The sequence below is a fragment of the Henckelia pumila genome, chromosome 2 (genome assembly GCF_033568475.1).
Source record: "Henckelia pumila isolate YLH828 chromosome 2, ASM3356847v2, whole genome shotgun sequence".
In the NCBI taxonomy this organism is placed as follows: Eukaryota; Viridiplantae; Streptophyta; class Magnoliopsida; order Lamiales; family Gesneriaceae; genus Henckelia; species Henckelia pumila.
The window spans coordinates 182,008,820-182,036,225 of record NC_133121.1 but is presented as its reverse complement, the minus strand read 5'-3'; the positions used below and the strand labels follow the sequence as shown (position 1 = coordinate 182,036,225).

Sequence of the window (27,406 nt, the reverse complement as noted above, 5' to 3'; positions counted from 1 at the left end):
TTTATTGAGTTTGTGATTTTATTATTATATAATTTATATCAATTTTTTTAAATGGATAATTATTTACATAGATAGCAAAAAATACCATTTTATTTTATAGTATTAATATTTTAAAAATATAAATAATTTATTAATGAGTAAAATATAAATATATTATAAAAATATTAAGATACTTATTTATTATTATTTTTAAATTAATATAAATTTTAATTTACAATAAATAAAAATTAATTTAAAAAATAAAATGTACACTTAGTTGAATTTATTATTAAAAATACTTAAACTTAAAATCAATTACTAAAGGATAAATTAAACTTTTTAGTTAAATCATGTACCAATTAAATCATTCTCTTACCAAATTGACATTTTACATATAGTTTGTGTATCAAAATGAATTTTACTCAATTAATTTTTAAATGAATATGATATTTTAAAATTAATAAATGTAATATTAGTTCCTATTAAGGGTATTGACCTTTTAATTGGATCATGTACCAATTAAGCCATTTTCAATAGTTCGTGTACCAATATGACATTTTACCAATAATTCGTGTACCAAAATACATTTTACTCCTTATTTAATATAATCATTAATGTACGCCAATGACCTCTTGGTCAAATATATGGCTCCCAAATTTGGGAGAAGCTAATAAGTTCTATGCCCACTAATTAACCCCATGCACCCCTTAGTCAAAAAGATATATATATATATATATATATATATATATATATATATATATATATATATATATATATATATATATAATCATTGTACATTGATACATATCTAATTGAAAATTATTTAGTTATAATAAATTGACTATGCTCCGTGGAAGGCAATTAATGCTAAGTATGTCCCCCAATTAACAGTAACACTTAATTCGGAAAATTCTTTGCATAAACCCCCTGCCTCGAATCTTTGTTCATTTCTAACACGTACATGATTCTCAGCTAGCTAGCTAGTCGTAATGGATGAAAACCGGGATCTTGAAGCCGCTTCCATCGAACGCCACCATGTCAGCTGATTCTCTCCCAACTCCTCCGAAATAACTTGATCACCACCCCATAGTCGCCACCATGCATGAGCAAGAACTCGGGAAAGCTGTGCTGAGCCTAGCAATCCTCATTGCTGTGGCCACTTTTTTCCAAAAATCGCCACTTGCTTCTTCTTATCCAGATTTTGTTGTACATATGTTATGGATTATGCCGAAGCGAACATGACGATAATAAAAATTGCGAAATAAAATAATTAATAAGAACACCAAAGATTTACGTGGTTCAACCAATATAGGCTACTTCCACGGAGCTGCTGCAAATCTTTATAATCGGAGAAATATTACAAGTGTATACAAAACACTATATCTCACCACACTCAAGCCTCGAGTATTCCCGAGAAAATATTTCTCTAACTCATACAAGAGATCACCGAAAAAAAACAACTCTTTTTTTCTCTCTTTATTTTCTTTTGTAATGTTAATACATAAGAGAGGAATGAGATACAATAACTGAAGGAATATGACTCTATTTATAATGTTTCATTCATTCTTCTTTCTTTAAACTTTCGATGTCGGATGGGAGATTTTATTTAATGTGGGTCTCACCCCATTAAATCTCACATGTCTAACAATTCTTTCACTTGAAAACTTGATTTCAATCATGGCTTCACACAGTCAATGCAGCAGCTCATGCCTCCTCGCTTATACTTGCAATCCAACTAAAGTCGAACATAACTTCAGTTTGTCAGTGGTCACGGCCTTTGTGAACATATCAACTGGATTTTTACTTCCAGAAATCTTTTCAAACAACAAGATTCCATCTTCCAAAATTGATCTGATGAAATGGTATCGAACCTGTATATGCTTCATCCTAGCATGATAAACAGAATTTTTTGCCAAATAAATAGCACTCTGACTGTCACAGTGTAATGTGCTATCCTCAAGATTCTGACCAAATTCCTCAAGGAATGATCTCAACCAAATCATCTCTTTGCTCACTTCCGTGACTGCAACGTACTCAGCTTCAGTAGTCGAAAGTGCAACAATCTTTTGCAACTTGGACACCCAACTTACTGTCGTACCACCCAATGTGAACACATATCCAGTAGTACTCTTTCTGCCATCTAGGTCACCACCCATTTCGGCATCGACATATCCTTGTAAGTCCTGATTAGCCCTCCTAAAGCATAGAGATAAACCAGCAGTACCTTTCAAGTATCTGAGAATACACTTCACTGCTTCCCAGTATTGTTTTCTCGGATTGCTCATAAACCTGCTCACAACTCTCACTGCATGTGCTATGTCTGGTCTGGTGCATACCATTGCATACATGAGGCTTCCGACAGCAGAGGCATAAGGAATCTTATTCATATAAGTATGTTCCTGCTCCGTCGATGGTGATTGGATTAGTTTGAAATGACTAGCCAAAGGAGTACTCACTGGTTTAGCTTCATCCATGTTGAATATGCTAAGCACCTTTTTCACGCACTCTGCCTGAGATAACTTCAAGACTCCATTCACTCTATCTCTTATGATCCTCATACCAAGAATTTTTTTTGCAGCTCCCAAATCCTTCATTGCAAATTCTTTTGATAATTCTCTTTTGAGTTTATCAATCTCTTCCAGACACGCTCCTGCTATCAACATGTCATCCACATATAGTAGTAGAATGATATAAGAACCATCAATCTTCTTCACATAACAACAGTGATCCGCCTGGCACCTCAAGAAACCGTTGTTATTCATGAATCCATCAAACTTCTTGTACCACTGTCTTGGAGCTTGTTTGAGACCGTACAAGCTCTTCTGAAGTTTTCACACCATTTTCTCTGACTCACGTACTTCAAATCCCTGTGGCTGTTTCATATAAATTTCTTCATCTAGATCACCGTGAAGAAACGCTGTCTTTACATCTAACTACTCCAGATGTAAGTCTTCCTTCGCCACTAGTCCAAGTACAGTTCTGATAGTGGTTAACTTTACCACTGAAGAGAAAATCTCGGTATAATCAATGTCTTCCCGCTGTTGAAAACCTTTCACAACAAGTCTCGCCTTGTACTTCTTGCTACCGTCAACTTCTTCTTTGATCTGGTACACCCACTTGTTGTGTAATGTCTTTTTGCCTTTCGGAAGTTCTGTTAACTCCCAAGTCTGATTGGATGACAGTGAATCCATCTCGTCTTTCATGGCTAACTCCCACTTGATTGAATCATCATTTTGCATCGCTTCATCAAAAGTCTCTGGTTCACCTTTATCTGTCAGCAAAATATAATGAAGTGCAGGGGAGTACTTATGAGATGGTCTGATTGTTCTCGAAGATCTCCTAGGTTCAATCACAGGAGTTTGTGGATAAACTTCTTGGGCGGATTCTTTTTCCTCGTTACTATCCTCCGACTCATTCATAGGAATATATGTCAATGGCACTTCATTTGTCTTCTTGACTTCAGGACAGTTATCTCCAACTGGAATGTCTGACTTGTCCTTGTACAAAACTTGCTCATTGAAAATGACATCTCTGCTCCGAATGATCTTCTGATTTTGGTCATCCCAAAACCTATAACCAAAATCGTTATCTCCATAACCAATAAAGAAACACTTCTTTGACTTTGGATCAAGTTTTGTTCTGTTGGCTGAATCGATGTGAACATATGAGAGACAACCAAACACTTTTAAGAACGAAAGGTTTACTCCTTTGCCGCTCCAGACCTCCTCTGGTATTCTGCAATCAAGTGGTACCGAAGGTCCTTTGTTGATCAAATACGCTGCAGTGTAAACTGCATCAGCCCAGAATGATTTCGGTAGTCCAGCGTGCAATCTCATGCTCCTGGCACGTTCATTAAGAGTTATGTTCATTCTTTCAGCCACACCATTCTGTTGAGGTGTACCAGGAATGGTTTTCTTCATCTTGATCTCGTTCAGTGCACAATATTTCATGAACTCAACATCTTCATATTCTCCATCATTGTCAGACCATAAGCACTTCACCTTCAAGTTGGTCTCATTCTCCACCATGACTTTCCACCTCTTAAAGGTTTCGTAAACATCAGATTTATTTTTCAAAAAATAAACACAAACCTTCCTGCTCGAATCATCGATAAATGTGACATAATATCGTGAGCCGCCAAGGGATGTCACAGGAGATGGCCCCCATACGTCAATATGACCAGCTCCAACTTTTCTTCTTTCGGTTCTCTTCCGCCTTTTGAAAAGCTCACTCTTTTCTGTTTTCCAAGAACACAACTTTCACACAATTTGTGTTTGACAGTTTTTAACTCCGATAGCTTCCCTTTTGATATCAGCATCTTCATTTCCTTCTCACTCATATGTCCAAGTCTACAGTGTCATAGACTTGAGTTAACTCCAGCATCCACAGCTGCTAACATTTTTCTGCAACTGGAAGTCATATAAAGAGTTTCAGTTTTTGTTCCTCGAGCAATAATCATTGCTCATTTGCTCACTTTCCAAGAGCCATCACCAAAGGTCACTTTATGGCCTTCGTCATCAAGCTGTCCCACTGAGATCAGATTCCGAGTCAACTTTGGTACATGCCTCACTTTGTTGAGCTTTCAGATAGACCCGTTTGGCATTTTCAAACTGACATCACTCATACCAGCTATTTCCAAATGTTTTCCATCTGCCAAGAAAACTTTTCCGTAATTACCAGCAATGTAATTACTGAATACCTCACGATCTTCGGTGGTATGAAATGAAGCTCCCGAATCCATCACCCAAGAATCAACTGGGCTTTCCATGGATAATACTAAGACATCATGTACATTCTCAGTAACAACATTTGCATTATTCTTGGGTGATTTGCAGTCCTTTTTCATATGACCAGTTTCACCACAGCTCCAGCACTTCAATTTCTTTTCAAAGGTATTTTTGTCTTTTTCAGTTCTTGATTTGGATCTGCCACGCCATCGGTTAGAACCTTTTTCGCTGCTCATGCCTCTGCCTCTATTCTCGAGATTAAGGGCAGATCTCGATGATGTTGCTTCTCCCGAATCCATCCTGCGAACTTCTTCACCAAGAATTCGATCTCTGACATCATTGAATTGTAATTTTTCTTTGCCAGCAGAATTACTAACCGCTGCCCGCATAGGCTCCCAAACATTTGGTAAAGATGCCAAAAGAATAAGTGCACGAATCTCATCATCAAATTTGATTTCAACCGATGTTAGCTGGGAAATAATCGTGTTGAATTCATTGATGTGTGCTGCCACCGAAGCACCTTCCTCCATCTTCAAGTTGAATAACTTTTTCATGAGGAACACTTTATTATTTGTTGATGGCTTCTCGTACATGTCCGACAACATGGACATCATCTCCTCCGTGGTTTTTGCTTCCGCCACGTTGTGTGCCACGTTCTTTGTTAGGGTCAATCGTATTACCCCTAATACCTGTCGATCAAGAAGCTTCCACTCATCATCCTCCATCTTTTCTGGCTTCACCCCGGATAGAGGTTGATGTAGCTTCTTGCTATACAGATAATCTTTAATCTGCAACCGCCAGAACGTGAAATCTGTACCGTCGAAGTACTTATTGATTCCAGGTCCCGATCCGTTATTTCCGGCCATCGCTTCTACCGCCTTAATAAAAATTTCAAAAAAAAATTTTTTGATGTGGAAGATCAGACAAGGCTGCAACCACAGAGCATACTCAGAATTTTAAGAAATTTTTCACGAAGGCTCCCGAACAACGTAACAGAAAGGATACCAATTGTTATGGATTATGCCGAAGCGAACATGACGATAATAGAAATTACGAAATAAAATAATCAACAAAAACACCAAAGATTTACGTGGTTCACCCAATATTGGCTACTTCCACGGAGCTGCTGAAAATCTTTATAACCGAAGAAATATTACAAGTGTATACAAAACACTATATCTCACCACACCTAAACCTCGAGTATTATCGAGAAAATATTTCTCTAACTCACACAAGAGATCACCGAAAAAAAACATCTCTTTTTTTCTCTCTTTATTTTCTTCTCTAATGTTAATACAGAAGAGAGGAATTAGATACAATAATTGAAGGAATATGACTCTATTTATAATGTTTCCTTCATTCTTCTTTCTTCAAACTTTCGATGTGGGATGGGAGATTTTATTTAACGTGGGTCTCACCCCATTAAATCTCACATGCCTAACAACATAGGGTGTGTAGCCATCTAGAATGGAATCCTGCTGAGAAGCACCTATCCACAAGCTGCGTCTCTTGCAGAACAAGCGGGGATTGCTCTAGTTTTCTTCCCATTAAACGTGTCGTTGGCTTCCGTTGTTGCGAAAGAGCTCATCTGGTTTCCTGTGCTTTGTTTCGGGTTTTGGATCCTCCCTTTGGTCATCGCGGCTCTGCCGAGTAAATTCAGTGGCCTCCTGATCAATCCCTTTCCTTCGCCCAACTCATGAGTCTATATATGAATGTATGTGTGCACACGTCTCGTCTTTTAATTTACACAAGTACTTTAAATAAATTAATTTGTGTTCGAAATACTCTAAGTTTTTGTGTTTAAGGTAATGCTTGCAATCTCTAAAAATAAAGTTTTTTTTAATAAATTTGTGAAGAAAAAATTCATGATCACTTGGTTTAGATGTTACAAACATTACCTAAATATTCGCTCCAAATTATGTATCTGAAAACTTTCTGCAATCCAATTATCCAAGGGAGTTTGTAATTTTCACCCCTTTTTTTTCAATGCTTTCATGATTATTCTACGTTTAATTACAATTGCCGAACCAGCTTTATGGTTTATAAGTATTGTCAAAATACTCGTACGTGGTTTATAAAAATTGTCAAAGCTTCAAAAAAATAAAATTTTTGTCAAATAACCTTTTTCTAGTTATACATATTATTATTATTATTATTATTATTATTATTATTATTATTATTATTATTATTATTATTATTATTATTATTATTATTATTATTGTTATAGTTGGATTATTATTATTATGTTATTATAGATTTATAGTTGGGAAGGTCATAATAACTCATTTTAGTGTTTTGTATATTTTTAATAAATCAAAAATACTTTTTTTCCCCCACAAATTACAAAATATTCTATTTTATTTAATAAAAAACATTATTAAACTCATTTTAGTAATTTTTTTTCAATCTTATCTATATATATCAAATCTTAATAAAATATTTCTTTATCTTTCTCTATATTTTTGAAAATTTAGACTTCGATTAAAAATAAAGTTTTAAAATTTCGAATGTAAGCTCGAATTAAGCCTTAAACATATTCGACTCGATTAGTTTACGAGTGTATTTCAACTTCATTAGATTAACACAAGTACAATTATGAAATTTATAGATCACCGTCACATTTTTTAGATAATTTTTTTAATTCATATATATATATATATATATATATATATATATATATTCATGTGACCTACTTCTTGCCATATAAAATATTTATCAAAATGATCAAGTTAGTCTTAAAAGGTTAAAAAGAAGACAAATTTTGTGATGAAAACAATAAATATGATCTTTTCAAAACACAAAACAAAACAAAGCAAAACATATTTGCAAAATTGTATCTAAAATATTTCAAATATGATTTCCATACAAGCCCACACAAAATTGAGTAAAAATTGAAAGAACAGCCAAAAATACAAATCTATGCCCTTTTGGTGACCACGTACCACCGAAGTCAGGAAAATAACAAAACAATAATTCTTCAAGAACTATATATACAGAAAAGGACCAAAAAATGAAGTACTTCATAGGGTGCTGATACAAACTGTTAATTTTCAATCAGTACAAAGGTGGCAAGTTTCTTTTGAAAAAACAATTGTGCTGCAAAAACTGAGAGCAACACAACAAGAACAGCAATGAACAGAAGAGTTCTCCGGTAATTTCCAGTCGCTGACGTGCTATCGGCTTCCGAGTTTAGAATCAAACCTGTTCTGGGCTTTGCGGAATCGGTTGAACTCGTTTCATTCCAATGTATAGAAGTGGTGACCGAGACGTCTTTTAATGATTCATCATCCTGATTCACAGTTTTCATGGCGTCAATTTCTAATCACACAAAAGTCACATTCTTGATTCGAATGAACTAGCACAATCTTCTTGATCACTTATAAGCGTTCATAATTTCATAAATTCCCAATATCAGAGGCTTTTCCAATTAGCATATAATATCAAATAAATAAATAAATCCGCGATCTTGGGGCACGAAGAAGTGGGGTTTGTAAGCTAAACATCTTGTTTTAATCAAAAGTTACTATGACTCCAAATCGAAAGGGATCACAAAAAGGAGCAACCCACCTGGAATTTGTTGGATGAGAGTTCAGTGACTGTAACTGTTGAAGCTATTGAAGATTCTTCATCAACTAAATCGAGCTGGGATGATAGGAACCCTTTATCATTACCACTCTTGATCATTACAGGTTCGTGTTTCTGATTTTTCCGTATATTTGCTCTCAACATATTGTTTTCCTTGGTCAAAGAGATCAACTGCACTAATTCAAGTCCTTTAGTTTTTTTTTCCCCAAAGAATTAGATGTCTATGAAGAAATGCAAACACGTTATAACTAACTAAGCAACAAGAAATCGGAAGTACTGTGAAGTAGTGCACCTGTTTCTGTATACGTTCCCTCTCCGCAGCTAGTTGCACGACTGTATCCATTATAAAATTGGCTTTGATGTTAATGTCCTTTGCTCTTGCTTTCTTGTCAGCATTTTCTTGGTTCGAAGATGTCTCCATCAATTCGATGCGGGATCTCAGAAAATCAAGTTCTTCGTTGAGTTTTGAATTTGTTTCAGACAACTCAATACATCGTCCCTCCGTGCTCTCAGACTTACTTTCAGCTTTCGAGACCTTTTGTTTCAGTTCATCAATTAATATTTCCATATCCCATATTGCATTATACAAATTGCTCTGCTGTTCTTGGCTTGCTTCCGAAGATAACCTCGCATGCTGCAGCTGGAGATCTAATTCCAATACTTGCTTCTCAAATAAAGTCGCTTTTTTTGTGTTGCTGTCATCACTACCTTTGAGAAAGTCCAACTCTTCTGAAAGTTCCAGGTTCGATTGTGTTAAATGTATTATTTTCTCTTCTGCCGTTCCAGCCCGAGTTTCTGAATCATATATGCTTTCTTTTAGAGACTCGATTTCGTCCTCCATTTCTTTAAGTTTCTGCTGACTCGTTTCATTTGATAAATCCGCCTCCTTAAGCCGGGACTCAGTTTCATTAAGTTTTCCTTCAAGAATTTGAACTCTGTTTCTAAGACGTGTCACCTCAGCATTATCAGCAAGGAGAGTGGCTACATCACTATCAAGTCTTTGGATTGAAACTTCTTTTGAATTTAATTGATTTATGCAATCTTGGAGTTTCGATTTTGTTTCTTCTTCTCTCTTGATCGAACTGCTAAGATTCAATTGAAGAATCTTATGTTTTCCAAGAATTTCTTTCGAAATTCCCATCAACACCTCGGCTGTATTATCTGCCTCCAAGAATCTCCCCCAAGCAACCTCTGCCGCCTCTTCCATGCAAACTGCTACTTGTTCTATTAACCGCATCTTCAAATTAAGGTCTTCTTCATTTAGTTTGGATTTTGTTAACTCTTTCTCAAGTTCCTGCTCTCCCATAAGAGATTTTTCCAACATTTTGAAGATACGACTTTGTTCAACTGTCTGTATCTGTGGCTTCCACTCTGCACTTGATAGTTGTAATTCTTCTTTTGCACCCATAATTACATCGGATTTCCCTGTTTACAGACACATTTTATTAGATAATTTACAAAATACATTAGTAATTCAAGACGACAAATGGTATTATTACTTACATCCATTTGGTTTAAAGGAGATTGAGGACATCTGCAACTTGGCCAATTGAATCTTCATCTCCAAAACTCGTTCTTGTGACAGTTTTACTATTTCTTCTGAATCATGCAGTTTGCTTACCATCCCAGTAACTAATTCCACTGATTGTCCTGAAGAAGATATCTTATGGAGGGAGTCAACTATTAGATCTTGAAGACCAGACATAAGATTGTCCAGTTCACGCAACTCGAGATTTAATATAGCAGTCAGTAAATCAAATGTAAAAGTTTTCTCAATCAATTCTGTTGAAATGTCATCATCTTCTTCGATATCAATCGTGCCAATATCATTCTCCCCTGCCAAGACTTGTAATAAAAGATGTTCCAAATTGGCCAACTTGTCAGAAGAGTAGGCCAAAGTCATATCCACTTCAGATGACACTGTCAAGGCATTTTGTAGCTCTCCATCATCCTTCGAGTTGTATGGTAGACCTTCGTGCAAAAACTTTTGCATGTCCGGATTTGCAATATCAGAAGCACTGGCAGCAGAGTCATTTGCCGCCATGATCACACTGTTCACGCTGGACACCGCCAATTAAAAACAAGAATCAACAAAAGAGAATTAACCAACCCCCAAAAAACACAGAAATTCGGGCTTCAGCTAAAGTTCCCCGAGTTTCAAAGATCAGCTGAAAGACAAGAAGGAATTAAAACATCACAGAATTCAAAGACATACTTATTTTGTGAAATAAGATCGAACTGGCTTATAGTCTCCTGAGAAAGCACAAGGTTCAACATAGACAGTTGGGCACTAGGAGGGGTTAATAGACATTAAAACTCTGATTACTCTCTCGAAATCGAAATTCCAGAATCCATTCCACTCATAATTAACAAATCTGAGTGGGAAAAAATAAATTAATATGCTCTGAAAAGCCATTCTTAACTCTCAATCTTTTCTAGTGTTTGATAAAAGATTTAATCTAGCTAGAGCTTTTTCAGAATTAATCTCAAGAGACAAAAAGCTCTAGAAAACTGCAACGGTTCAGGAAAATATTTGTTTAGCAAAAGGAGCAGAGTCACCCCTTTTTCCCAAATCATGAGTGTCACACATAAATACACAGAAATGAGAGTGGTTGCTGCACAATTTGCACATCGGAAATATGTAGAAAAAGGAACCAAGAATCACATTTTTTGAGGTCAAAAATAAATCATGCTGCTCATTTTTTCACAAGAAAACCCAATAATCAACAAGAAAATGACCTACCAAATCAAAGGAATACATCAATTTTAAGGTTTCCACCTAGAAATACAGCAAGTTAGTAACATTCTTAACCAAAGTCACAAATTTCCTAGCTCAAGAAAATGCTCAAAGAAACCCAAATCTTCCCGTTTTGCATTCAAATCCAGAAGAAACTCAAACTCTCAAGGGCAAAAAAATCGCGTACCTGAAGAAAATAATTTCTGGGTTTTCTTGAATTCTCTGTATAACGAGCAATTGGCGGGTCTTATTCAAGAACTCCCATTTCCGAATTCTAGAGAGCGTAATTGCTGGGTCGACTTGGAACCCAAAAAGGGGGTACAAGATAAAAGACGAGACGAAAACCGAGCGGTCAATTTGACAGGATTGTCTGGATCGAATTTAATTAGGATTCAATCACATGATTAAAAATGGTAGTTTGATGATCATTTGCCTGAGATTATTTCCAATCATTTTGGTCTTCGACTAATATATTGCATTTAATTTAATGGTGTCCGATTTATTACCATTTACGCTTCTTAGTTCGTATGGTAGATAAATATTAATTGCCTCGAACCATCCTCGAAAGCATGTCAAGAGAAATGGTCAAACCTTGAATCTTGCATTTTTTTTTATTTTTTTAGGAAATATTAATTTAAATATTTTATACTTTATATTATATTTGTTTATTTATCATTTTGAAAATTTATATGTTAGAAAATTTCAGTCTTTTTTTTTTTAATAAAAGATAATTGCAGTCTTTGTTTACTAACAAAAACACAAATGTCAAACAAAATGGTAACATGTTGAAATTAAATTTACTCCACAATTAAATAAATTCAGTACGTTTTATTTTTAGAAACCATTTCGAACAATTGATGAATAAAGGAAACCAATACGAATTATAATATCGTAGTCTCATACAACTGACAATTATATTGTTTATTCAAAAAAATAATTACTCGTCGATTATATTGAATTGCTGCAATAAATCATGTAATTAAAAGGTTTTTTTTGCATTCGGACCCCCTGTTAAAGTTCTAATTGTCGTAAAACCCCCTATGATAAATCAATTGGCTTATTGCTCCTCGTGATTTTAAAACTTTGGCACACGGCCCCCTTCAACTGGTGGTGTGAGTACACGCGTTGTACATGCGAATTTTTATTAATTTTTGGTACTTTTTGTACATGGTCTGACTTAATTGCCCTTTATTATTCTCTTTTTTTATTGTTTTCTCCTTCTTTCACAAGTCGTTGGGTTTGTTTGGCTGAGTAGGAATAATAATTGAAGGCAGCATCAATGGAATCTCAATCTCAAAGCCGATGCAGAAAATCCACGAAGCCCAACTTGGATTTAAGGTATCCGAACACACCAACTTGTTTCTGCAAGATTTTGGCCGATATCAGGGTTGTGGTTTCTGAAAAAAAAAATCAAAAGGAACGTTGTATTACTGTTGTGCGAAGAATCATTGTGAATTTTTTCGTTGGTGTAAACCCCAAAGCTATAGCTTGCTACCAAATGGAGGTGAAGGTGAATCATTTGGTGACATAGGTGTAAGTTATAGTAGCTACGATGGTGTTGAGAGGCAAGATGAAGAAGCAGAAGTTCTGTCCAAGGTGCAAGAGACCAAGAACGATTCACTTTCCACTACAAGTGCTTCACTTTCCACTGGATATGTGCATGTTAGTTGGGTTGCTGCGATTTTCTTCCTCTTGGTGCTCATCGTTCTCTTGGTCAAGTGAAGCGTGTATTGTATTTGAATGATGTTTGTACTCTTTTAGTTTCTGTCAACTTGAATTAGGCAGATGAATGTAATGTAATGTAGTTAATTTCTGCCATATTTTGTTGTTATGAATGAAGAAAGTTTGATTGTGGTAATCAATATTTTGTATTTCCTTTGTTAAGGTTAGCTTAATGTGGATTTGGAAATAAGATTGCAATAAACATTGTATGATCATAATAAAATGGTAACAACACAAAATGACACCAAATATAACAATCTGGATAATGGATCAAAATGGTAGTTTGCAATTCATAAAGTACCAAAACATACACCAAAAACTCAAAATACAAAAAATTGCATCATGTTTGTTCCATCTCATCTTAAAAGAGTAGCATATCCAAGACATATATAAAAAAACTAGCCAGAATTCTTTCATTCCAAAAACTCTACTACCAATTATTCCAGACAAACAAGAGCATATCCACATCTGAATTTTTCATCTTAAAGCACTTGCACTTGAGCTTGCATTTTTTCCTCCAACATGAGCTGTTGCACTAGATCTTGCACTTCTTCCTTGTGTTGAACCATGGATAGTGGCAGTTGCAGCTGCTTTAGAGATACCTTCTCCAGTTGCAGCGGCTCTTGCTCTAGCTCTTGAACTTGCACTTGCACTAGCACTGGCATTGACACTAGCACTAGCACTGACACTTCCATGTAGATTGTCCATTGCACTGTATTGAGTATTGGGTCCTCTTCTTACCCTTGAATGACAATTTGATGCTCTGGTTGAAGATGCTTGAGGAAAGCTTTCAGCTTTCTGTGTTACCTGCCATAAATTTTAAAAATTATATACATAAATACATGAACACAAGCTCTATTGATAGATACCTGAGGATTTGTATTTGGAACTTGGCTTGCTAGCCTCCTTGGTGCCTGTCTTGGTACTGTAGATGACTGTGTTTCTGGGCCTTCAGTTCTTTGTCCAGCAGCTCCCTATAATTGAAAGTTTGGTCAAAATGTTTGAGAAACATTGTATTGGAATATCTGAATCGATTGTTACCTTGCACATTTTTGATTTTGGATGAACTGGATTTTTACAAGTTGCTCTGTTGTGTCCAAGCTCCAAGCACTTTGAACAAGTATGAGTGAGTCCCTTTCTTGTAGACATGCTACTGCCACCCTCATCTGCTTCTCTTCTTCTCATTCTTTGAGGTCTTCCTTTCTTTCTCTTATATATTTGTGCATTCAATGGTTCACCTTGTGTTTTGCACCAATCAGCTTGTCCAGGCACGACATGAATCATGTGTGAATAAATCCTCAAATATTCACTCTTGCTATAACATTTATCAACAAAATCCTCCAATTTCTGTCTATTGTCACCGATGGCAGTGCATGCATGAGCACAAGGATACCCACAAAGCTGGAACATACCACATGTACATGTCTTCTTGTTCAAATCAACCACATATTGACTAAGTACACCTTGAGAAGACAAGCACTGGATTTGGAATTCATTTTCCCCACAGTATATTGCAAAAAAATTTCTGGAGAAATTTTTATTCTTATTGATCCTTCTCATTATATTGGGACAAATCTCACCAATATATCTCTCTATTCCAATTTTCTTCTGTTGAATCCTCTTCATCATTTTATTCCTTATGCACTCCAACATTGTTATTATTGGTTTGTCCCTAGCCTCCAAGATCGAGCTATTGAATGATTCACACAAATTGTTCACTACTACATCTGACAAACAAACAGTGGGAAAATGACTTCTAGCCCAATGAATCGGTGGAATATTTTGGAGCCACTCATAAGCTGTCTCATAACTAGAATTTATCTTTGGATCAATTTCAAAAATCTTCTTCATGTGAACATCAAACTCATTTTTATTTGCGGTAGTACCAGCTTTCCAAAACAGACTCTTCAATTCTACTTCCTTGTATTTTTTTTTTGAAGTTTTGATACATGTGTCGTAAGCAATACCTATGATGAGAATTAGGCACCAAATCCTTCAAAGCCTCAATAAGACCCTTTTGTCTATCTGAGATAAAAGTCCATATATCCTCTCCCAAACCTCCTATGTCTTCTAGCAACTCACTTAGAAACCAAGTCCAGTTTTCTCGGTTCTCTACTTGTACTATAGCCAATGCAATAGGAACCATGTTGTCATTACCATCCCTACCAACAGCAGCTAATATCTGTCCACCATGTACTGTTTTCAGAAAGCAACCATCAAGTCCAATAATAGGCCTACACCCTGACAAAAAACATCCTTTCATTGCTTGCAAACTGTAATACAACTTATCAAAGGTTGGTGGCTCAAAGTCTTCTTTCTTCCTAATTATAATCTTACTGCCTGGATTATATTTCAACACTGTCTCGCAATAATCTCTAAGTAGCTGGTACTGGACACCATCAATCCCTCTTATCTTCTGAAGAGCAGCCTTCTTTGCCCTTAAAACTTTCCAATAACCAACTTTCACTGCACATTTTCTCAATATTATATTCTGTAGTTGATCGATCATGATATCTGGATTATCTCTTACAATATTTTCAATTTTTCTGCCCAAGTACTTGTAGCTAGCAAATCTGTTGGTATGAGTTCTTGCACAAGTGTGAGCTCCTTTGATTGTTTTGATTTGGAATGTTGGACCACCTTGAACCAGTGAAGCATGAATCCTCCAATCACAACCGTGTTTACAAACACCGGTTATCCTACTTTTCTCATTATTTTTCAACACCAACTCATAACCCATTCTAACCATGCAATCTCTAAGAACCTCCCTGAACTCTGTTGCATTCTTGAATTTCATACCAACCACAAGTTTGAAATCCTTCATATTCTGCCCCTCTTTATAAGTTGGATGCTTAGGGCCATCATTATCAGATCCATCAAGACTAATGAGGTCATCTTCCTCACCATCATCACTTGCCCAGTTAGCTGCACTATTTGAATCTTCATTCCTCTTTCTCTTCTCACAAACTTTGCTCTTACCTTTGTTGTCTTTCCTAATCATACTCTCTCTCATCCCTTCTCCTACAACACCTTCTTCAGCAAAAATATCCTCTTCATCACTCCCAAGAACACCTTTCAACATTTCATATGTTGAATCATCATCGGAACTTGACTTCTCAACTCCAACTGAATAGTTTTCATCTGAAGAATCATCAAATTCACTGCCATCACTAATCCCTTCATGAATGTCATTGTAGTGATCATCAAAGTTACATGGCTGTTGATTGGAAGCATTGTCTCCAACATTTTCAGTAGGATTTGGTTCAAATTCAGACAAATTAGGACCAGAGCAATAAAAAGTCTCATGGACTTGCGTATTATCAGCAAGGAATTCATCATCTAAGGTAGCATTCTCAATAGGATTAGGGCTAGCTACAGATTCCTTGTGATATTCAATATAACCTACTGGTTTTGAGTGTATAAACTCCACTGCATCAACAACATTACCATCTGGGTCCAAAACCATTTCAGGCAATGGCATTGTCTCCTCAATCCAAATAGTTACCAATTCTAATTCCTTATACCAGTCATACATATCACTGACCTCTTTATCCCCCATAATTTCTATCAGACCCTGTTCTATTACCCAACCAGGAATCCTATAATAAAATCGAACATTCAACTTGTTGCCACCACAGAGCTTATAAAGAGCAAATAAATCTTTCATATTAAACCTATCAAAGTTCACTCTCTTAAACTGGTGTTTTATTCCCCCAACATAAGAAATTTTCGGATGAACACCTTCGAATTTTTTCTTGAACACACCTCCATACCAAACGTCAAAATCGATTGCTAAATCCATGATACTAGAAAGAAGAGCATAAGTACCTGCACCTATCGATGTCTCAATTTCTCTTCAAACCTCCGCTGGTTCAAAATTAGGGTTCGCGAGAATCACCACTCTTCGCACTGTATGTTCCTTCAAGATTTTTGTTGAATACGACAACGTATTATTTGTTTATATATGAGGGTATAACAGACATTTGCTAATTGAATTTAATTAAAATAGAGAAAGGGGCAAGTGTGCCAAAGTTTTAAAATCACGAGGAGCAATAAGCCAATTGATTTATCACAGGGGGTTTTAAGACAATTAGATCTTTCACAAGGGGTCCGAATGCAATTATCCCTAATTAAAATGCTATTAATTAACCTTGCGAATAGGTTTCATGTCAGGTCAAGTTGATACAACAAAATAATTGTTTAGAAAGTTTTAGCATAGGAAGGTTGTAATTGTATATCGGGATATTCAATTCCAATAATTTAAAGTAAATTTATCGGTATTAAAAACTAGGCAAAATTATTAGAGAACCTAGTGAATAATAATTCTCACATTTAAAGAAAAATAATAAAATTCATTATGTTTGAATACATATTCTACGCAAACATGCACGTCAACTGAATGTGGATCATCCTATAAATTTTTTTAAAACTCTTCCCCTCGGGTTTCTTCCTATATTTTAACTAATTTCTAAATTTTAATTTTGAATTAAACTATAATATAAAAACTCTAATGAAATCGTCTCATAAAAAATATTATTTTTATATAAAAATTATTTTTTAGCAAAGAATTCATTTGAATAAAATAATCATCGATAATGCAGGTCTCTTAATTCGTGTACCTAAATATTGGTCCAAAATTTTGAAATGTGTATCGATGCAAGTGAAGATTAATTAGGTTGCACTTTGTTAATGTAACGATTTAACAAATGAGCTTATGCAAATATTTCGAATTTAGAATAAGATTTTGAGTTTAAGATCTAACTGTAACAAATCTTTTCCAACAAAAAAAAATTAAGAGACGATCCATTATACTATAATTGTTGAATTGATAAAATTTGGTAACAAAAAAATAGACAAATAGTGATGGATTTATATAATATAATTTTTGAAATATTTAATTTAACTTGAGATAAAATAGTATATATTATTACAATGGAATGATTCATGGTAATTATATTGTCCGGCTCGATCTCGTCCATTTTATTAGATGCGTAATCTCAGCATTAGAGGAGGGAGAACGGAGTAACGGGACAGACCGATCCATAACATGTCGCAACCCATTGTTAGGTGGGTCGGATCGAAAAAATATCAACTAAATCCACCTATTTTAGGTGGCAGGACGGACCAATTCGATGGACTTACGTGTAAATTGGCGAGTTTTGACGGACCAACTCACAACCCACCATTAGGCGGGGCATACCACCTTTTAGGCGGGTTAAAAAATTACCGACCCAACCCATCTATTTTGTATGATGGGATGGACCAACCCAACGGACCTAGCTCATTTGATACCTCTACTCAGTACAACCATTGCGTAAAGTTGGAATACACATCTTTCACTGGACAAGAAATAATAAAGTTGTTTACAGATTATATATATATATATATATATATATATATATATATTGTTTGGCTCGGAGTTCTGCGTACGGGCGTGTCAGGCACAAATCGTGCAAAAATGTTATGAAAAGAGTGTGAAAATCTAACTTCTAGTCGGACGTTGTGAGTCACAATTCGGTCATCCGTTATAACCTCCTTGGAATTGAATGCAACTAACAAAAATTTAACCAATGTAATTGAAAAAAATGAAAAATAAATTCTTTGGATGATATGAATACAAGATTATAATATCAGTAAGAAATGAAAATAACATTTTTACAATGAAGAAAAGTCAAAATGTGAAATTTGAAAGCTGAAAGAACTAGATAAAATGCTCGAAAAATATAACTAAAATAATTGAACTAGATATAGAAATTTGAATACTAAAACTGAATTTGCAAAGATTTGCTCTGTTTTGTTGATAATGAGTTGTTGTTGATTGTTAGAGATAATCATTATGCATTAATTGTCTATGTCGTTTTAAACTTTGGTTTCCCAAATAAATTCCTACAATAACTGATTGCATTCATTAATCCACTAACTGCAACACTAACAGCCCTACTAACAACCCCACTAACTTGTAACTTCTTTAACTTTTCTTCTCATTTCTCATTCCACTTTATTTCTCGAGTTAGTTTCTCAAACTGTTACTCGACCATCGAAGTTGTTGACAAATTTCTTTGCAGTTCCTGCAACGTTCTTAAGTTTTAATTCACCAAAGTCTATCATTAAAATGCGAAATGGATTAAGTGATGAATTAATGAGACAAATTAATTTATAGACCAAATATATATATATATATATATATATATATATATATACATTACTATTATAAAGCAAGAGGAGCATATAAAAACTCTTTTGGTATTTTTAATTGATTTTTCATTTTTATCCTTTAAAATGCTAGAGCTTTTCATTTTTTACCCTTTTAAAACTAACTTCCATTTATGTTTTAACACCCACCAAAAACTAACTATATATTTTGGGTTATGTGTACATAGAATCTTACATATAGGGTTACACGCCCTATAAATTAGAAAAGAAAATATCAAAATTATTTTAAAATATTTTATTTTCAATTGTTTGTCTTGCTCAAAAAAAATATTAACGAAAATATTATTATTTTTTATTTTATTATTTATTATGCAGTTTTTTGGATGTCAAAATTGAACCCGACCTGAGTTGACCAAAAAATTATCGGATTAAGGTTGAGGTTTTGGGGCTCGAGTTGGACCCGAAATATTTGATTTTTTTATTTTTAACAAAATAATTAAATACACATAATAATAATCAATATTTTGATAACAATAATCAATATATTTTATTTAAATAATTAATAATAAAATCTCACTTATATAGGTTTATATAATTTAAATTTAAAAGTTTAATTGTAATAAATTTAAAATATACTTACTACACAAAATAAAAATTATTTTTAAAAAATCAATGTTTTACAAAATAATTATTACATATTGAAAACTTATGTTACAATATACAATAATTTTTTTTTCAAACATAAAATATATAAAAATATAGTAAAAATTTATTAATTCTATAAATAAGTACAAAAAAAATTTTAAAATTTCTCAAACCAAACCAGAATAAATCAATAGCGGCCGACCCAAACTCGACTGACCCAATCAATCCAAACCTACATGATTTGATTTTTTTATTTATTTTAACAAAATATTAATTATTACACATAATAATAATAATAATAAATATATTTTAATTTAAATACATAATAATAAAATCTCGTTTATATATTATTTAAATTTGAAATTTTAATTTTAAAAATTTGAAAATATATTTAATATAAAAAAATAAAAAATTATTATTTTTATTGAACTCAGTAAAAAATTATATATTTTCATAATTATTTTTTAAAATTTTATAAAATAATGAATTTTGTTGAACTCGGTAAAATTAATTTTATAAGTAAGTAATAAATAAAAAATAATATTTTAGTGAAAATTTTTTTGATGATAATTCTACAAGTTTTACCTTCAAAAAAAAAATTTAGGGCGTGTAAACCTATTTGTAAAATTATATGTACACATAGTATTATCCATATATATATTTTTTTAAAAAATTACTTCCACAAAAATCATAAAAATTAATATTTGATAATCAAAATTTTTCTCTAATAATAAATTATATTGTGTATATGCATTGCGTGTATGTACCTAATCAAAGTATAAATAATTTATGTACGAAAAATTTGCGTGCATAAGTAGTTTATGTTGAATCTAAAAATAAATTAATATTTTTCATTATTTTAAAATTGAAAAATACAAATATAAAATATGATAATGATAAGTAGTAATGCGCCAATTAAAATAGTAAATAAAAATTTATATAAATAATCCATGCACGCAAAAAATAAATTAATATTTTCCTTGATGTTTCACTAATGCCTTTATCATATTTTTTGAATTAATATAAAAAAATAAATTTCATTGTACATATATATTTAGAAAAAAATTATATTAATCATAGTTTAAAACTATCAAAGAATATTTATTATATTTATTAATCAAGTAAAACTCATTGTATAATATGAGAGTACAATTTCACGAAATTGTACTACTTATACGTGTAATGTTAGAGAATTATTAATTTATAATATTGATGGATCATAGATTTATATAAAGATCTTCCGAAAAATTATTATCTTACTAATTTATCAAAATTATTAATTTAAAAAATTGAAACATGGAAAAAAATTTATTTTTGAATTTTTTTAATTTTTCAAGCATTACTTTATGAAGATTCTACATTTATACTGATTAATAGTTCTATGTCGATGGTTATTCTATGTTATACCAAAAGTTTTTTTTCTCGTGCATTTTTATATAAGATGTTCATATGAATATCGTGTATAACAAAAAAACAATAGATGGTCCATCAGCACTGTGTTGTTTTGTTTTCAATTCTCATGTTTATAACATCTTGTGTTAAATCTATCTGGAATAACATTATGGTGTTATATAGACCAGACATGTATATCAACTATAAAGCACGCGGTCGAACCTGGCATAAATGTATAAATTGTAGAGCTAAAAATATTCTTTACACTTCAATATATATTTTGTAAATTATTTAAGAAATTCACTAATAAAAATTTCACCCAAATTTGATCACTGGTCCGCCAACCAAATAGCCAAATGTCAATAGATATATCAATCAAATTCCAAGTACAAAATCAGAGGGGGCATATAAATAATAATAAGCGATAAATAAACAATAGCAAAGAGCAAGGCGCACAACCCGCTCCCCCATGTTTTAGGTTTACCCCACGCCTATTCTTATGTTCATAAACTAAACTTAGGATCCTTTCCAAAATCGTGCTTCCATTTCGAGTCCTCCTTATCCCCACATCATCTTTCTCTTCTTTTTTCCAGAGGGATTAATTCACCGGACATTTGATTTTTGGTCCGATTAATCTTGGGAGTACGGTTTTCCTTGGTGTAAATTCAGATGTAGTCGTGACTTATACACACATTTGGAGTGGACTCTAGTTTATTTTTATGGATCTTTCGCTGAGATTTGAACTTGTGACACTCACGTTATCCTTCAAATGTTGTTATCATTAGACTATCTCCAACCATTCTCCAAAATGAAGAAATAAAAGAGGACAATAACTCCAACCATTCTCTATCGTCATCCTCTATTTTGGAGGATGCTACAGTGGTTATCCAAATATGAAGAACCATCGGAGCAATAGAGAATGGTTTTAAAGGATGACATTAATTACGAAAATGTCATCCTCTAAAACAGCTATTCGGACTTTTAAAATTTTTGATCTTTTTTCTCAAATTTTTGTTTGTTATTTTCAATCCCTATATTATATTTTTAGCGGGTATTTTTGGTCCAATTTTAATTGATTTTTTTTAAAAAAATAGAATAGTTACACATTTAATTGAGTTCGATTTTACAATAGAGTACGTAATTATTTGTTTATTTCATATTGATGCTGCACGAAACCTTGCTACCCTAAAGAGGGTCTTCCGCTTGCTCAGTCAATTGAAGTAAACCACAGCTTTAGGAAACCAACCGCTCCTCGCGTATCCACTCCAGTAAAATTAGGGTTATCACCTACATCACGAAATGATGTTAGAGACATCGAAGGATGCCTGACGAAAACCCTCCGACGCCAAATCAGCGATCCTTTCAAAATATGCACTAATAAAAACTAGAAAACTTTTATAACATAAATTGAGATAATGAGAGAATACCTTCAAATGAAAAATGTTCTCTTATTTATAGAATTTCAAGATGGATCATGGTCTTGAGAGTTCATGGACTTCTCTCATGGACTTCTGTCATGGACTCAATGTCACTAAATTATTTATGGGCTCACCCCTTCTCCCACTATATTATACATAATTCTTGTGATTAATTTTAATATAATTAGATTAACTATAAGAAAAATATCACCTCCCATCACATATATATTATGGTTGATAATGAAAAAAATAGAGAATTTGATAAAATTTGGAGAACATGGTTTAGAAAAGATTTTTGAAATAGAGAACACAGATTTCTATTTTAGGGGTGTAAATTGGTCGTTCTGATTTAATCGGTTCAAATAAGCTTAGGCTCGGAGTTGTTTTATTGTTTTATAGTTATTTTTATTATTTCCTAAATCACAAAAAAATTGATTAGAAATAGGAAAGTTTTATGAAGAGTATAAAAATATGCAAAAAAAAAAAAAATTATTTATTTATTTTTAAAAGTTACTACCGGACTTGAATGTAAATTGAATTCTACCGGGTAGAAACTTTCGGATCAAATTAAATCGATTGAAGTCGAATTTTCGGATTTTAATCCACAGTTCCAATGCTGTCATGATTTGTGGACAAGTTATGTTTATTTACCGCCATCATAATGAATAATGAATAATGAATAATGATTGAATATCTAACTAAGTTGTATTCCATGTCCCTTTAATAATGGGATAGTTCGGCCCATCTTTTTTGTGGTGGTCATTTTTAAAGTTGTTTGAACACCTAACTAATTTGTATTCCATGTCCCTTGCAATTTTGGTTATTTGTGGTATCGGATTTTAATTTCGGTAAGTTATTTTTATTTATTTTATTTTTTTACAATTTTAATCTGGTTTATACATCGCATTGATGTTGAGATGACGTGCTACTAGTATAGCGTTGATTTATCAAATGTCACACAAACACTTTCATGTGAGAAATACTAAAATTGCAAAATAAATTAATAAATAAAATACCATAATTGCCTGAAAATTAAATAAATAAACAGTACAAAAACTTATTCATAGTAGACGAAAATTGCCAGCAATCAAATAGAGGACTCAAAAACGCTTTTTCTACTTATGCCCATTATTCTAACAAAATTAGAAGTTATATTATTATAATTTAAAATATAAAAGGAAATTAATAATAAGTCACACCCAGTATTAAATTATGGACTCAGTTAAGAGTTGGAAATAAACTAATTTCGAATCCGACGACCTTTTCTTCTTCTTCTTCTTCTTTTTTATCTTTTTTGTTTAAAAAAGAAGACTTAATTAAATTTTGGACAAATAATAATGCTTTGTAACAATTAATCAATGGGAGCACTGCGAATCAACACATATATGCGGGTATCAAAGGGTTTCAAAATAGTCCAGAAAACAAAACCAAATTAACCCTTTCATTCAAATGCCTTTGAAGAATATTTACATCATTTTCTCCTCCAAAAACTCGTGAGAAAGCATCAACCACATCTACCCTGATGACTCCAACTCAACAAACTTGCATCTTATTTTCATCCACCATCGTAACGGTAAATCAATGACGGTCATACTCTCAAAACTTGCAAGAGGTTCCAAGCCTCTGTGTCTGCTTCTGGCCAAGGGTGGCTGACTTTCGCTCGTCAAATGCGGGGTGCAGCAGCTCATGGAACTTCTCCAGAAACAGACCCCATTCTTCCTCGTTCATGTCCGCTAGTTTCACAAAGGTGCCACTAGCAGCGTTGTGCTCATCTGCACTCCTGTGTCCAGATGACGAGCTCGCAAGATAGCCATGGCCAGAGATTGATCCTAAGAACTGGAATTTCGGGTTCTTCTTGCGCACGATGGTATACTTCAACGACATTGACAGATTAGCAAGAGTTTGGTTTTCAGATCGGGCTTGAACACCAATTAACTCTTTCTCCTCTTCTCCTTCACTTTCTTCTTCCTCGGTGCTCTCCTCCAGTTTATAAAGGGGAGTAAGACCATTACCATTACTGAATCCAATATGGAAGAAGGGAGTTCCCACCATCATAAAGTCCTTGGAGACCAATTTTGAGGTGAAATCTTGCACACGGCCATCATCATAGTCCATGTCAAATTGAAAATCTTCGAAATCTGATTCAGATTCGAAAGCTAGCATCTCCTCAGCAACAAGCATTCTTGCATCAATACATATTGCCTCAAGCTTGCTAGGTTGTTCCTCATCACTGTGGAACTCCCTAGTCATCATCTCCCCAATCTCAGCAAGGCACAGACCATATCTGGCAGCTTCCTTGAGGAATATAGTGCAAAGACGCAAGACTCGCAGACAAGCTTCTCTAATCATGGGAAGCTCAGTGCGCAGCATCTCTGAGTCACGAAGAGGATCGAGATTTTCTATGTACTCAAGCTCGTCATCTGAGAATGGGATTGAGGCCTGAGGCCAATGAATCCATTCAAAATAAGGATCTTCTAAACTCTCAGGCAAGCATAGGCCATGATCTATTGGAATCAGTTCCATTTTACCAAACCTCTCGGTGCCATTGAGCTTCCTAACTAAAAGATTACCTGCATGCCTATCTGTGTTGAGGATCCTAATGTCTAAAATCCCAATTCGGTGCACATTAGAAACTGGGAAACTGGAAGTTCCATGGTCACTGGCATCAAAATGATGGGGTATGAACTGTTGAAAAGAAGCAATTTTGCTAACAAGCTTCTGGTTCTGGTGCTTGTTTCCATTCACTCCTTCATTGACATTGAAGATCGAGTGAGTGATCTTAACAAGTGCAGTGGGTGGCACATTCGCAAAATTATTGAGGTCTAGAAGATATGCAGCCACTTCTCTAAACCCTGTTTCTCCAACTCTCACAGAACGTTTTAAGCCTGATTGCCCAAGAGCTTTGCCAACAAAGCCTTTGGGATTGTTAGGAGCAAATGGTTCTTCGTCAGTAGGCTTCACGATGGCAACGTTCTCACCTCTGTTGTTTCTGAAATAATATGATCCTCCAAGCCCACCATGACCAGGGATTGGATCAACCCCATTTTTCATTGCCCTCACAACTTCCTTTACAAGCTGTTTTGTCTTTGCAAAGGAAGTCGATTGTCCCAATATCTCTATTGGACTGCTTTGATCTCTCTGTTGGATGTTGTTACAAGTGGGTGACAGGCAAGGAGTTGATGAGCTTCTATAGAGCAAATTCCTTGTCAGCAACAGCGGGGAATCATTACGAATGGAGCAAGGGTCCTTCTTTAACACCATATCACCAAATGTCAAAGAACTTCCATCAAGAGGAAAATTCAAAGCAAGCTGCAGCCTCCTTTTCACAGTATGAGCATTGTCATTCCTGTCCAACTCCATCCCCAACATGCAACCCTTCTCTGTCTGAACAAAAACACCTCTCCTTCCAGTTGGTTTCCCTTCCATTCTATTGGTTCCTTGGTACTCCTCACTTCCAAGTGGGCTACTGAAAACTCCCACAGCCATTTGAGTTTGAACAGCACTATCCAACATAGGAGACATGAAAGTCAGACCAAAGTCAAATATGGTTCTTCTCACAGCCAGGAACCAAGATGGCGAAGTACGAGAGCTCTCCCTTCACTCTCAACTGTACGCCAAGCTCCAAATCTCAGTGAGATTCAACCACAAATATATCCAGACCAGCGGCAATCATTAATCAGCAAACCACAACTTTCACTTTCCGAACACGCCGTTAAACAGCGTAACTGAAATATCAGAAGACAAAACAAATGAGATCAATGAATAACCACACCGAGTTATCAATCTAGTGATTCTGTTAGACGTAAAAGGTCAAGCCTAGTTACAAAACTCAAAACATGTCAATTAACTCAAAAGATTTGAGGGGAAAAAAGTGCCCTGAAAACAGTCCGCCGCAGTACCATCAAGCAAGTATTCAAGAATTCTTTACCAAATAAAGAGTTAGGGAAGCAAGTGCAAACATCTGATTTGCTTGAAATTAAAAAAATTTCTACGATTACGACTGAAGAAAAACCACCGAAAACAGAGAAAATAAACATAACATCACATGAAGTTCCAGGAAAGTAAGCAAGATACACTTGAATTGATCTTCCACATCATTTCATGATAAATGCCAACCGACCTCATTAAAAAATAAATGTAAAGACACACAATACACACATAAACCCACTGATTCTAGACAAAATCAATCAATTCTTCACTTCATCCATCACATCATATCATTCATTACACTCGCTATCAAATGTTGAAACGACTTTGTAAAATGCAAACTCCTATCAAAATGTAGTTAAAAAAAACACTCACACGAACTAAATCCATCCATTTCGGTGAAAAAACAAAGAAAAAAAAATCTCAACACGCATAAATGTGTTCATAACATTAAAAAAGAGGGAAAAAAAAATCACAAATCGATGTAAATTAGGAATATCAACTCACCGAACTGTCGGATCTGAAATCGCCAGTAGGAATATGGATGAAATCCGAGTGGTTTCCTCCCCAAGCCAGATGAACCCTTCTCTTGCTCAGCTTACTCAGTACTCTTTAGTTCTTCTCTCTCTATCTATAATTCTATATATACATCAGGTAGTTTTATATGGACAAATCCATGTGTACGTTGGGAAATGTTTTTAATATGTTCTAGATTTTTTGATAGGTTAGATCCTATCACATGAGTAGATGACATTCATTGGTTGGTTTAAATTATATGAATCTCATTAAATAATATGAGGTCCACATGATTTGAACAAATAAAATACATACACATATCACATGGGTAATACTCGTAAGGTAGATTGAAATTTTCCATATATATATTAAATTATTCAACAAAAAAATTTTGTTCAGAAATAATTATGCAACTCAAATCGAAACTATTTATTTGATCGATCTCCTAGCTGAGATCCTTGTTGTTTAATGATAATTACACTAACTTGCTACTTCTGATAGTCAATTGCAATGTTTCGTTTCGGTAACAATCACTACAACTACTAATATACGATGTTATTTTCTAGGAGAAAATTTCTTCTCTCACTTTCGAAACTATTAATTGA

The 27,406-nt window shown here is 34.1% G+C and overlaps 2 protein-coding genes across 3 annotated transcripts; both read right to left on the bottom strand.

Moving 5' to 3' along the window:
• Positions 1–7,576: 7,576 nt before the first annotated feature.
• LOC140881839 (WPP domain-interacting tail-anchored protein 2) lies at positions 7,577–11,500 on the bottom strand. Of its 2 annotated transcripts, XM_073287453.1 has the most exons (6): positions 11,216–11,500; positions 11,035–11,070; positions 9,795–10,351; positions 8,584–9,716; positions 8,274–8,462; positions 7,577–7,995 (listed from the first exon to the last, which is right to left on the bottom strand). In XM_073287453.1, exons 3-6 carry the CDS (start codon positions 10,333–10,335, stop codon positions 7,750–7,752), a joined length of 2,109 nt encoding a protein of 702 aa, XP_073143554.1. In that variant the 5' UTR covers positions 10,336–10,351; positions 11,035–11,070; positions 11,216–11,500; the 3' UTR covers positions 7,577–7,749. The 2 variants fall into 2 exon arrangements, with proteins under 2 accessions (XP_073143554.1, XP_073143553.1); XM_073287452.1 differs by lacking the exon at positions 11,035–11,070.
• A 12,255-nt stretch (positions 11,501–23,755) lies between these two features.
• Positions 23,756–26,888, bottom strand: LOC140882112 (phosphatidylinositol 4-kinase gamma 5-like). Its single transcript, XM_073287877.1, has 2 exons — positions 26,793–26,888; positions 23,756–26,083 (listed from the first exon to the last, which is right to left on the bottom strand). The coding sequence occupies exon 2, from the start codon at positions 25,878–25,880 to the stop codon at positions 23,955–23,957; it is 1,926 nt and encodes a 641-aa protein (XP_073143978.1). The 5' UTR covers positions 25,881–26,083; positions 26,793–26,888; the 3' UTR covers positions 23,756–23,954.
• Between the last annotated feature and the right edge of the window lie 518 nt (positions 26,889–27,406).

Bases quoted from the DNA above. Each gene is read 5' to 3' on its own strand.
- LOC140881839 (XM_073287453.1), bottom strand. From the start codon at position 10,335: ATGGCGGCAAATGACTCTGCTGCCAGTGCTTCTGATATTGCAAATCCG. The intron at 9,717-9,794 runs GTAAGTAATAAT...GTCTGTAAACAG, and splicing joins CTCCTTTAAACCAAATGGAT to GGAAATCCGATGTAATTATG. The intron at 8,463-8,583 runs GTGCACTACTTC...GAATTAGTGCAG, and splicing joins GGGAACGTATACAGAAACAG to TTGATCTCTTTGACCAAGGA.
- LOC140882112 (XM_073287877.1), bottom strand. From the start codon at position 25,880: ATGTCTCCTATGTTGGATAGTGCTGTTCAAACTCAAATGGCTGTGGGA.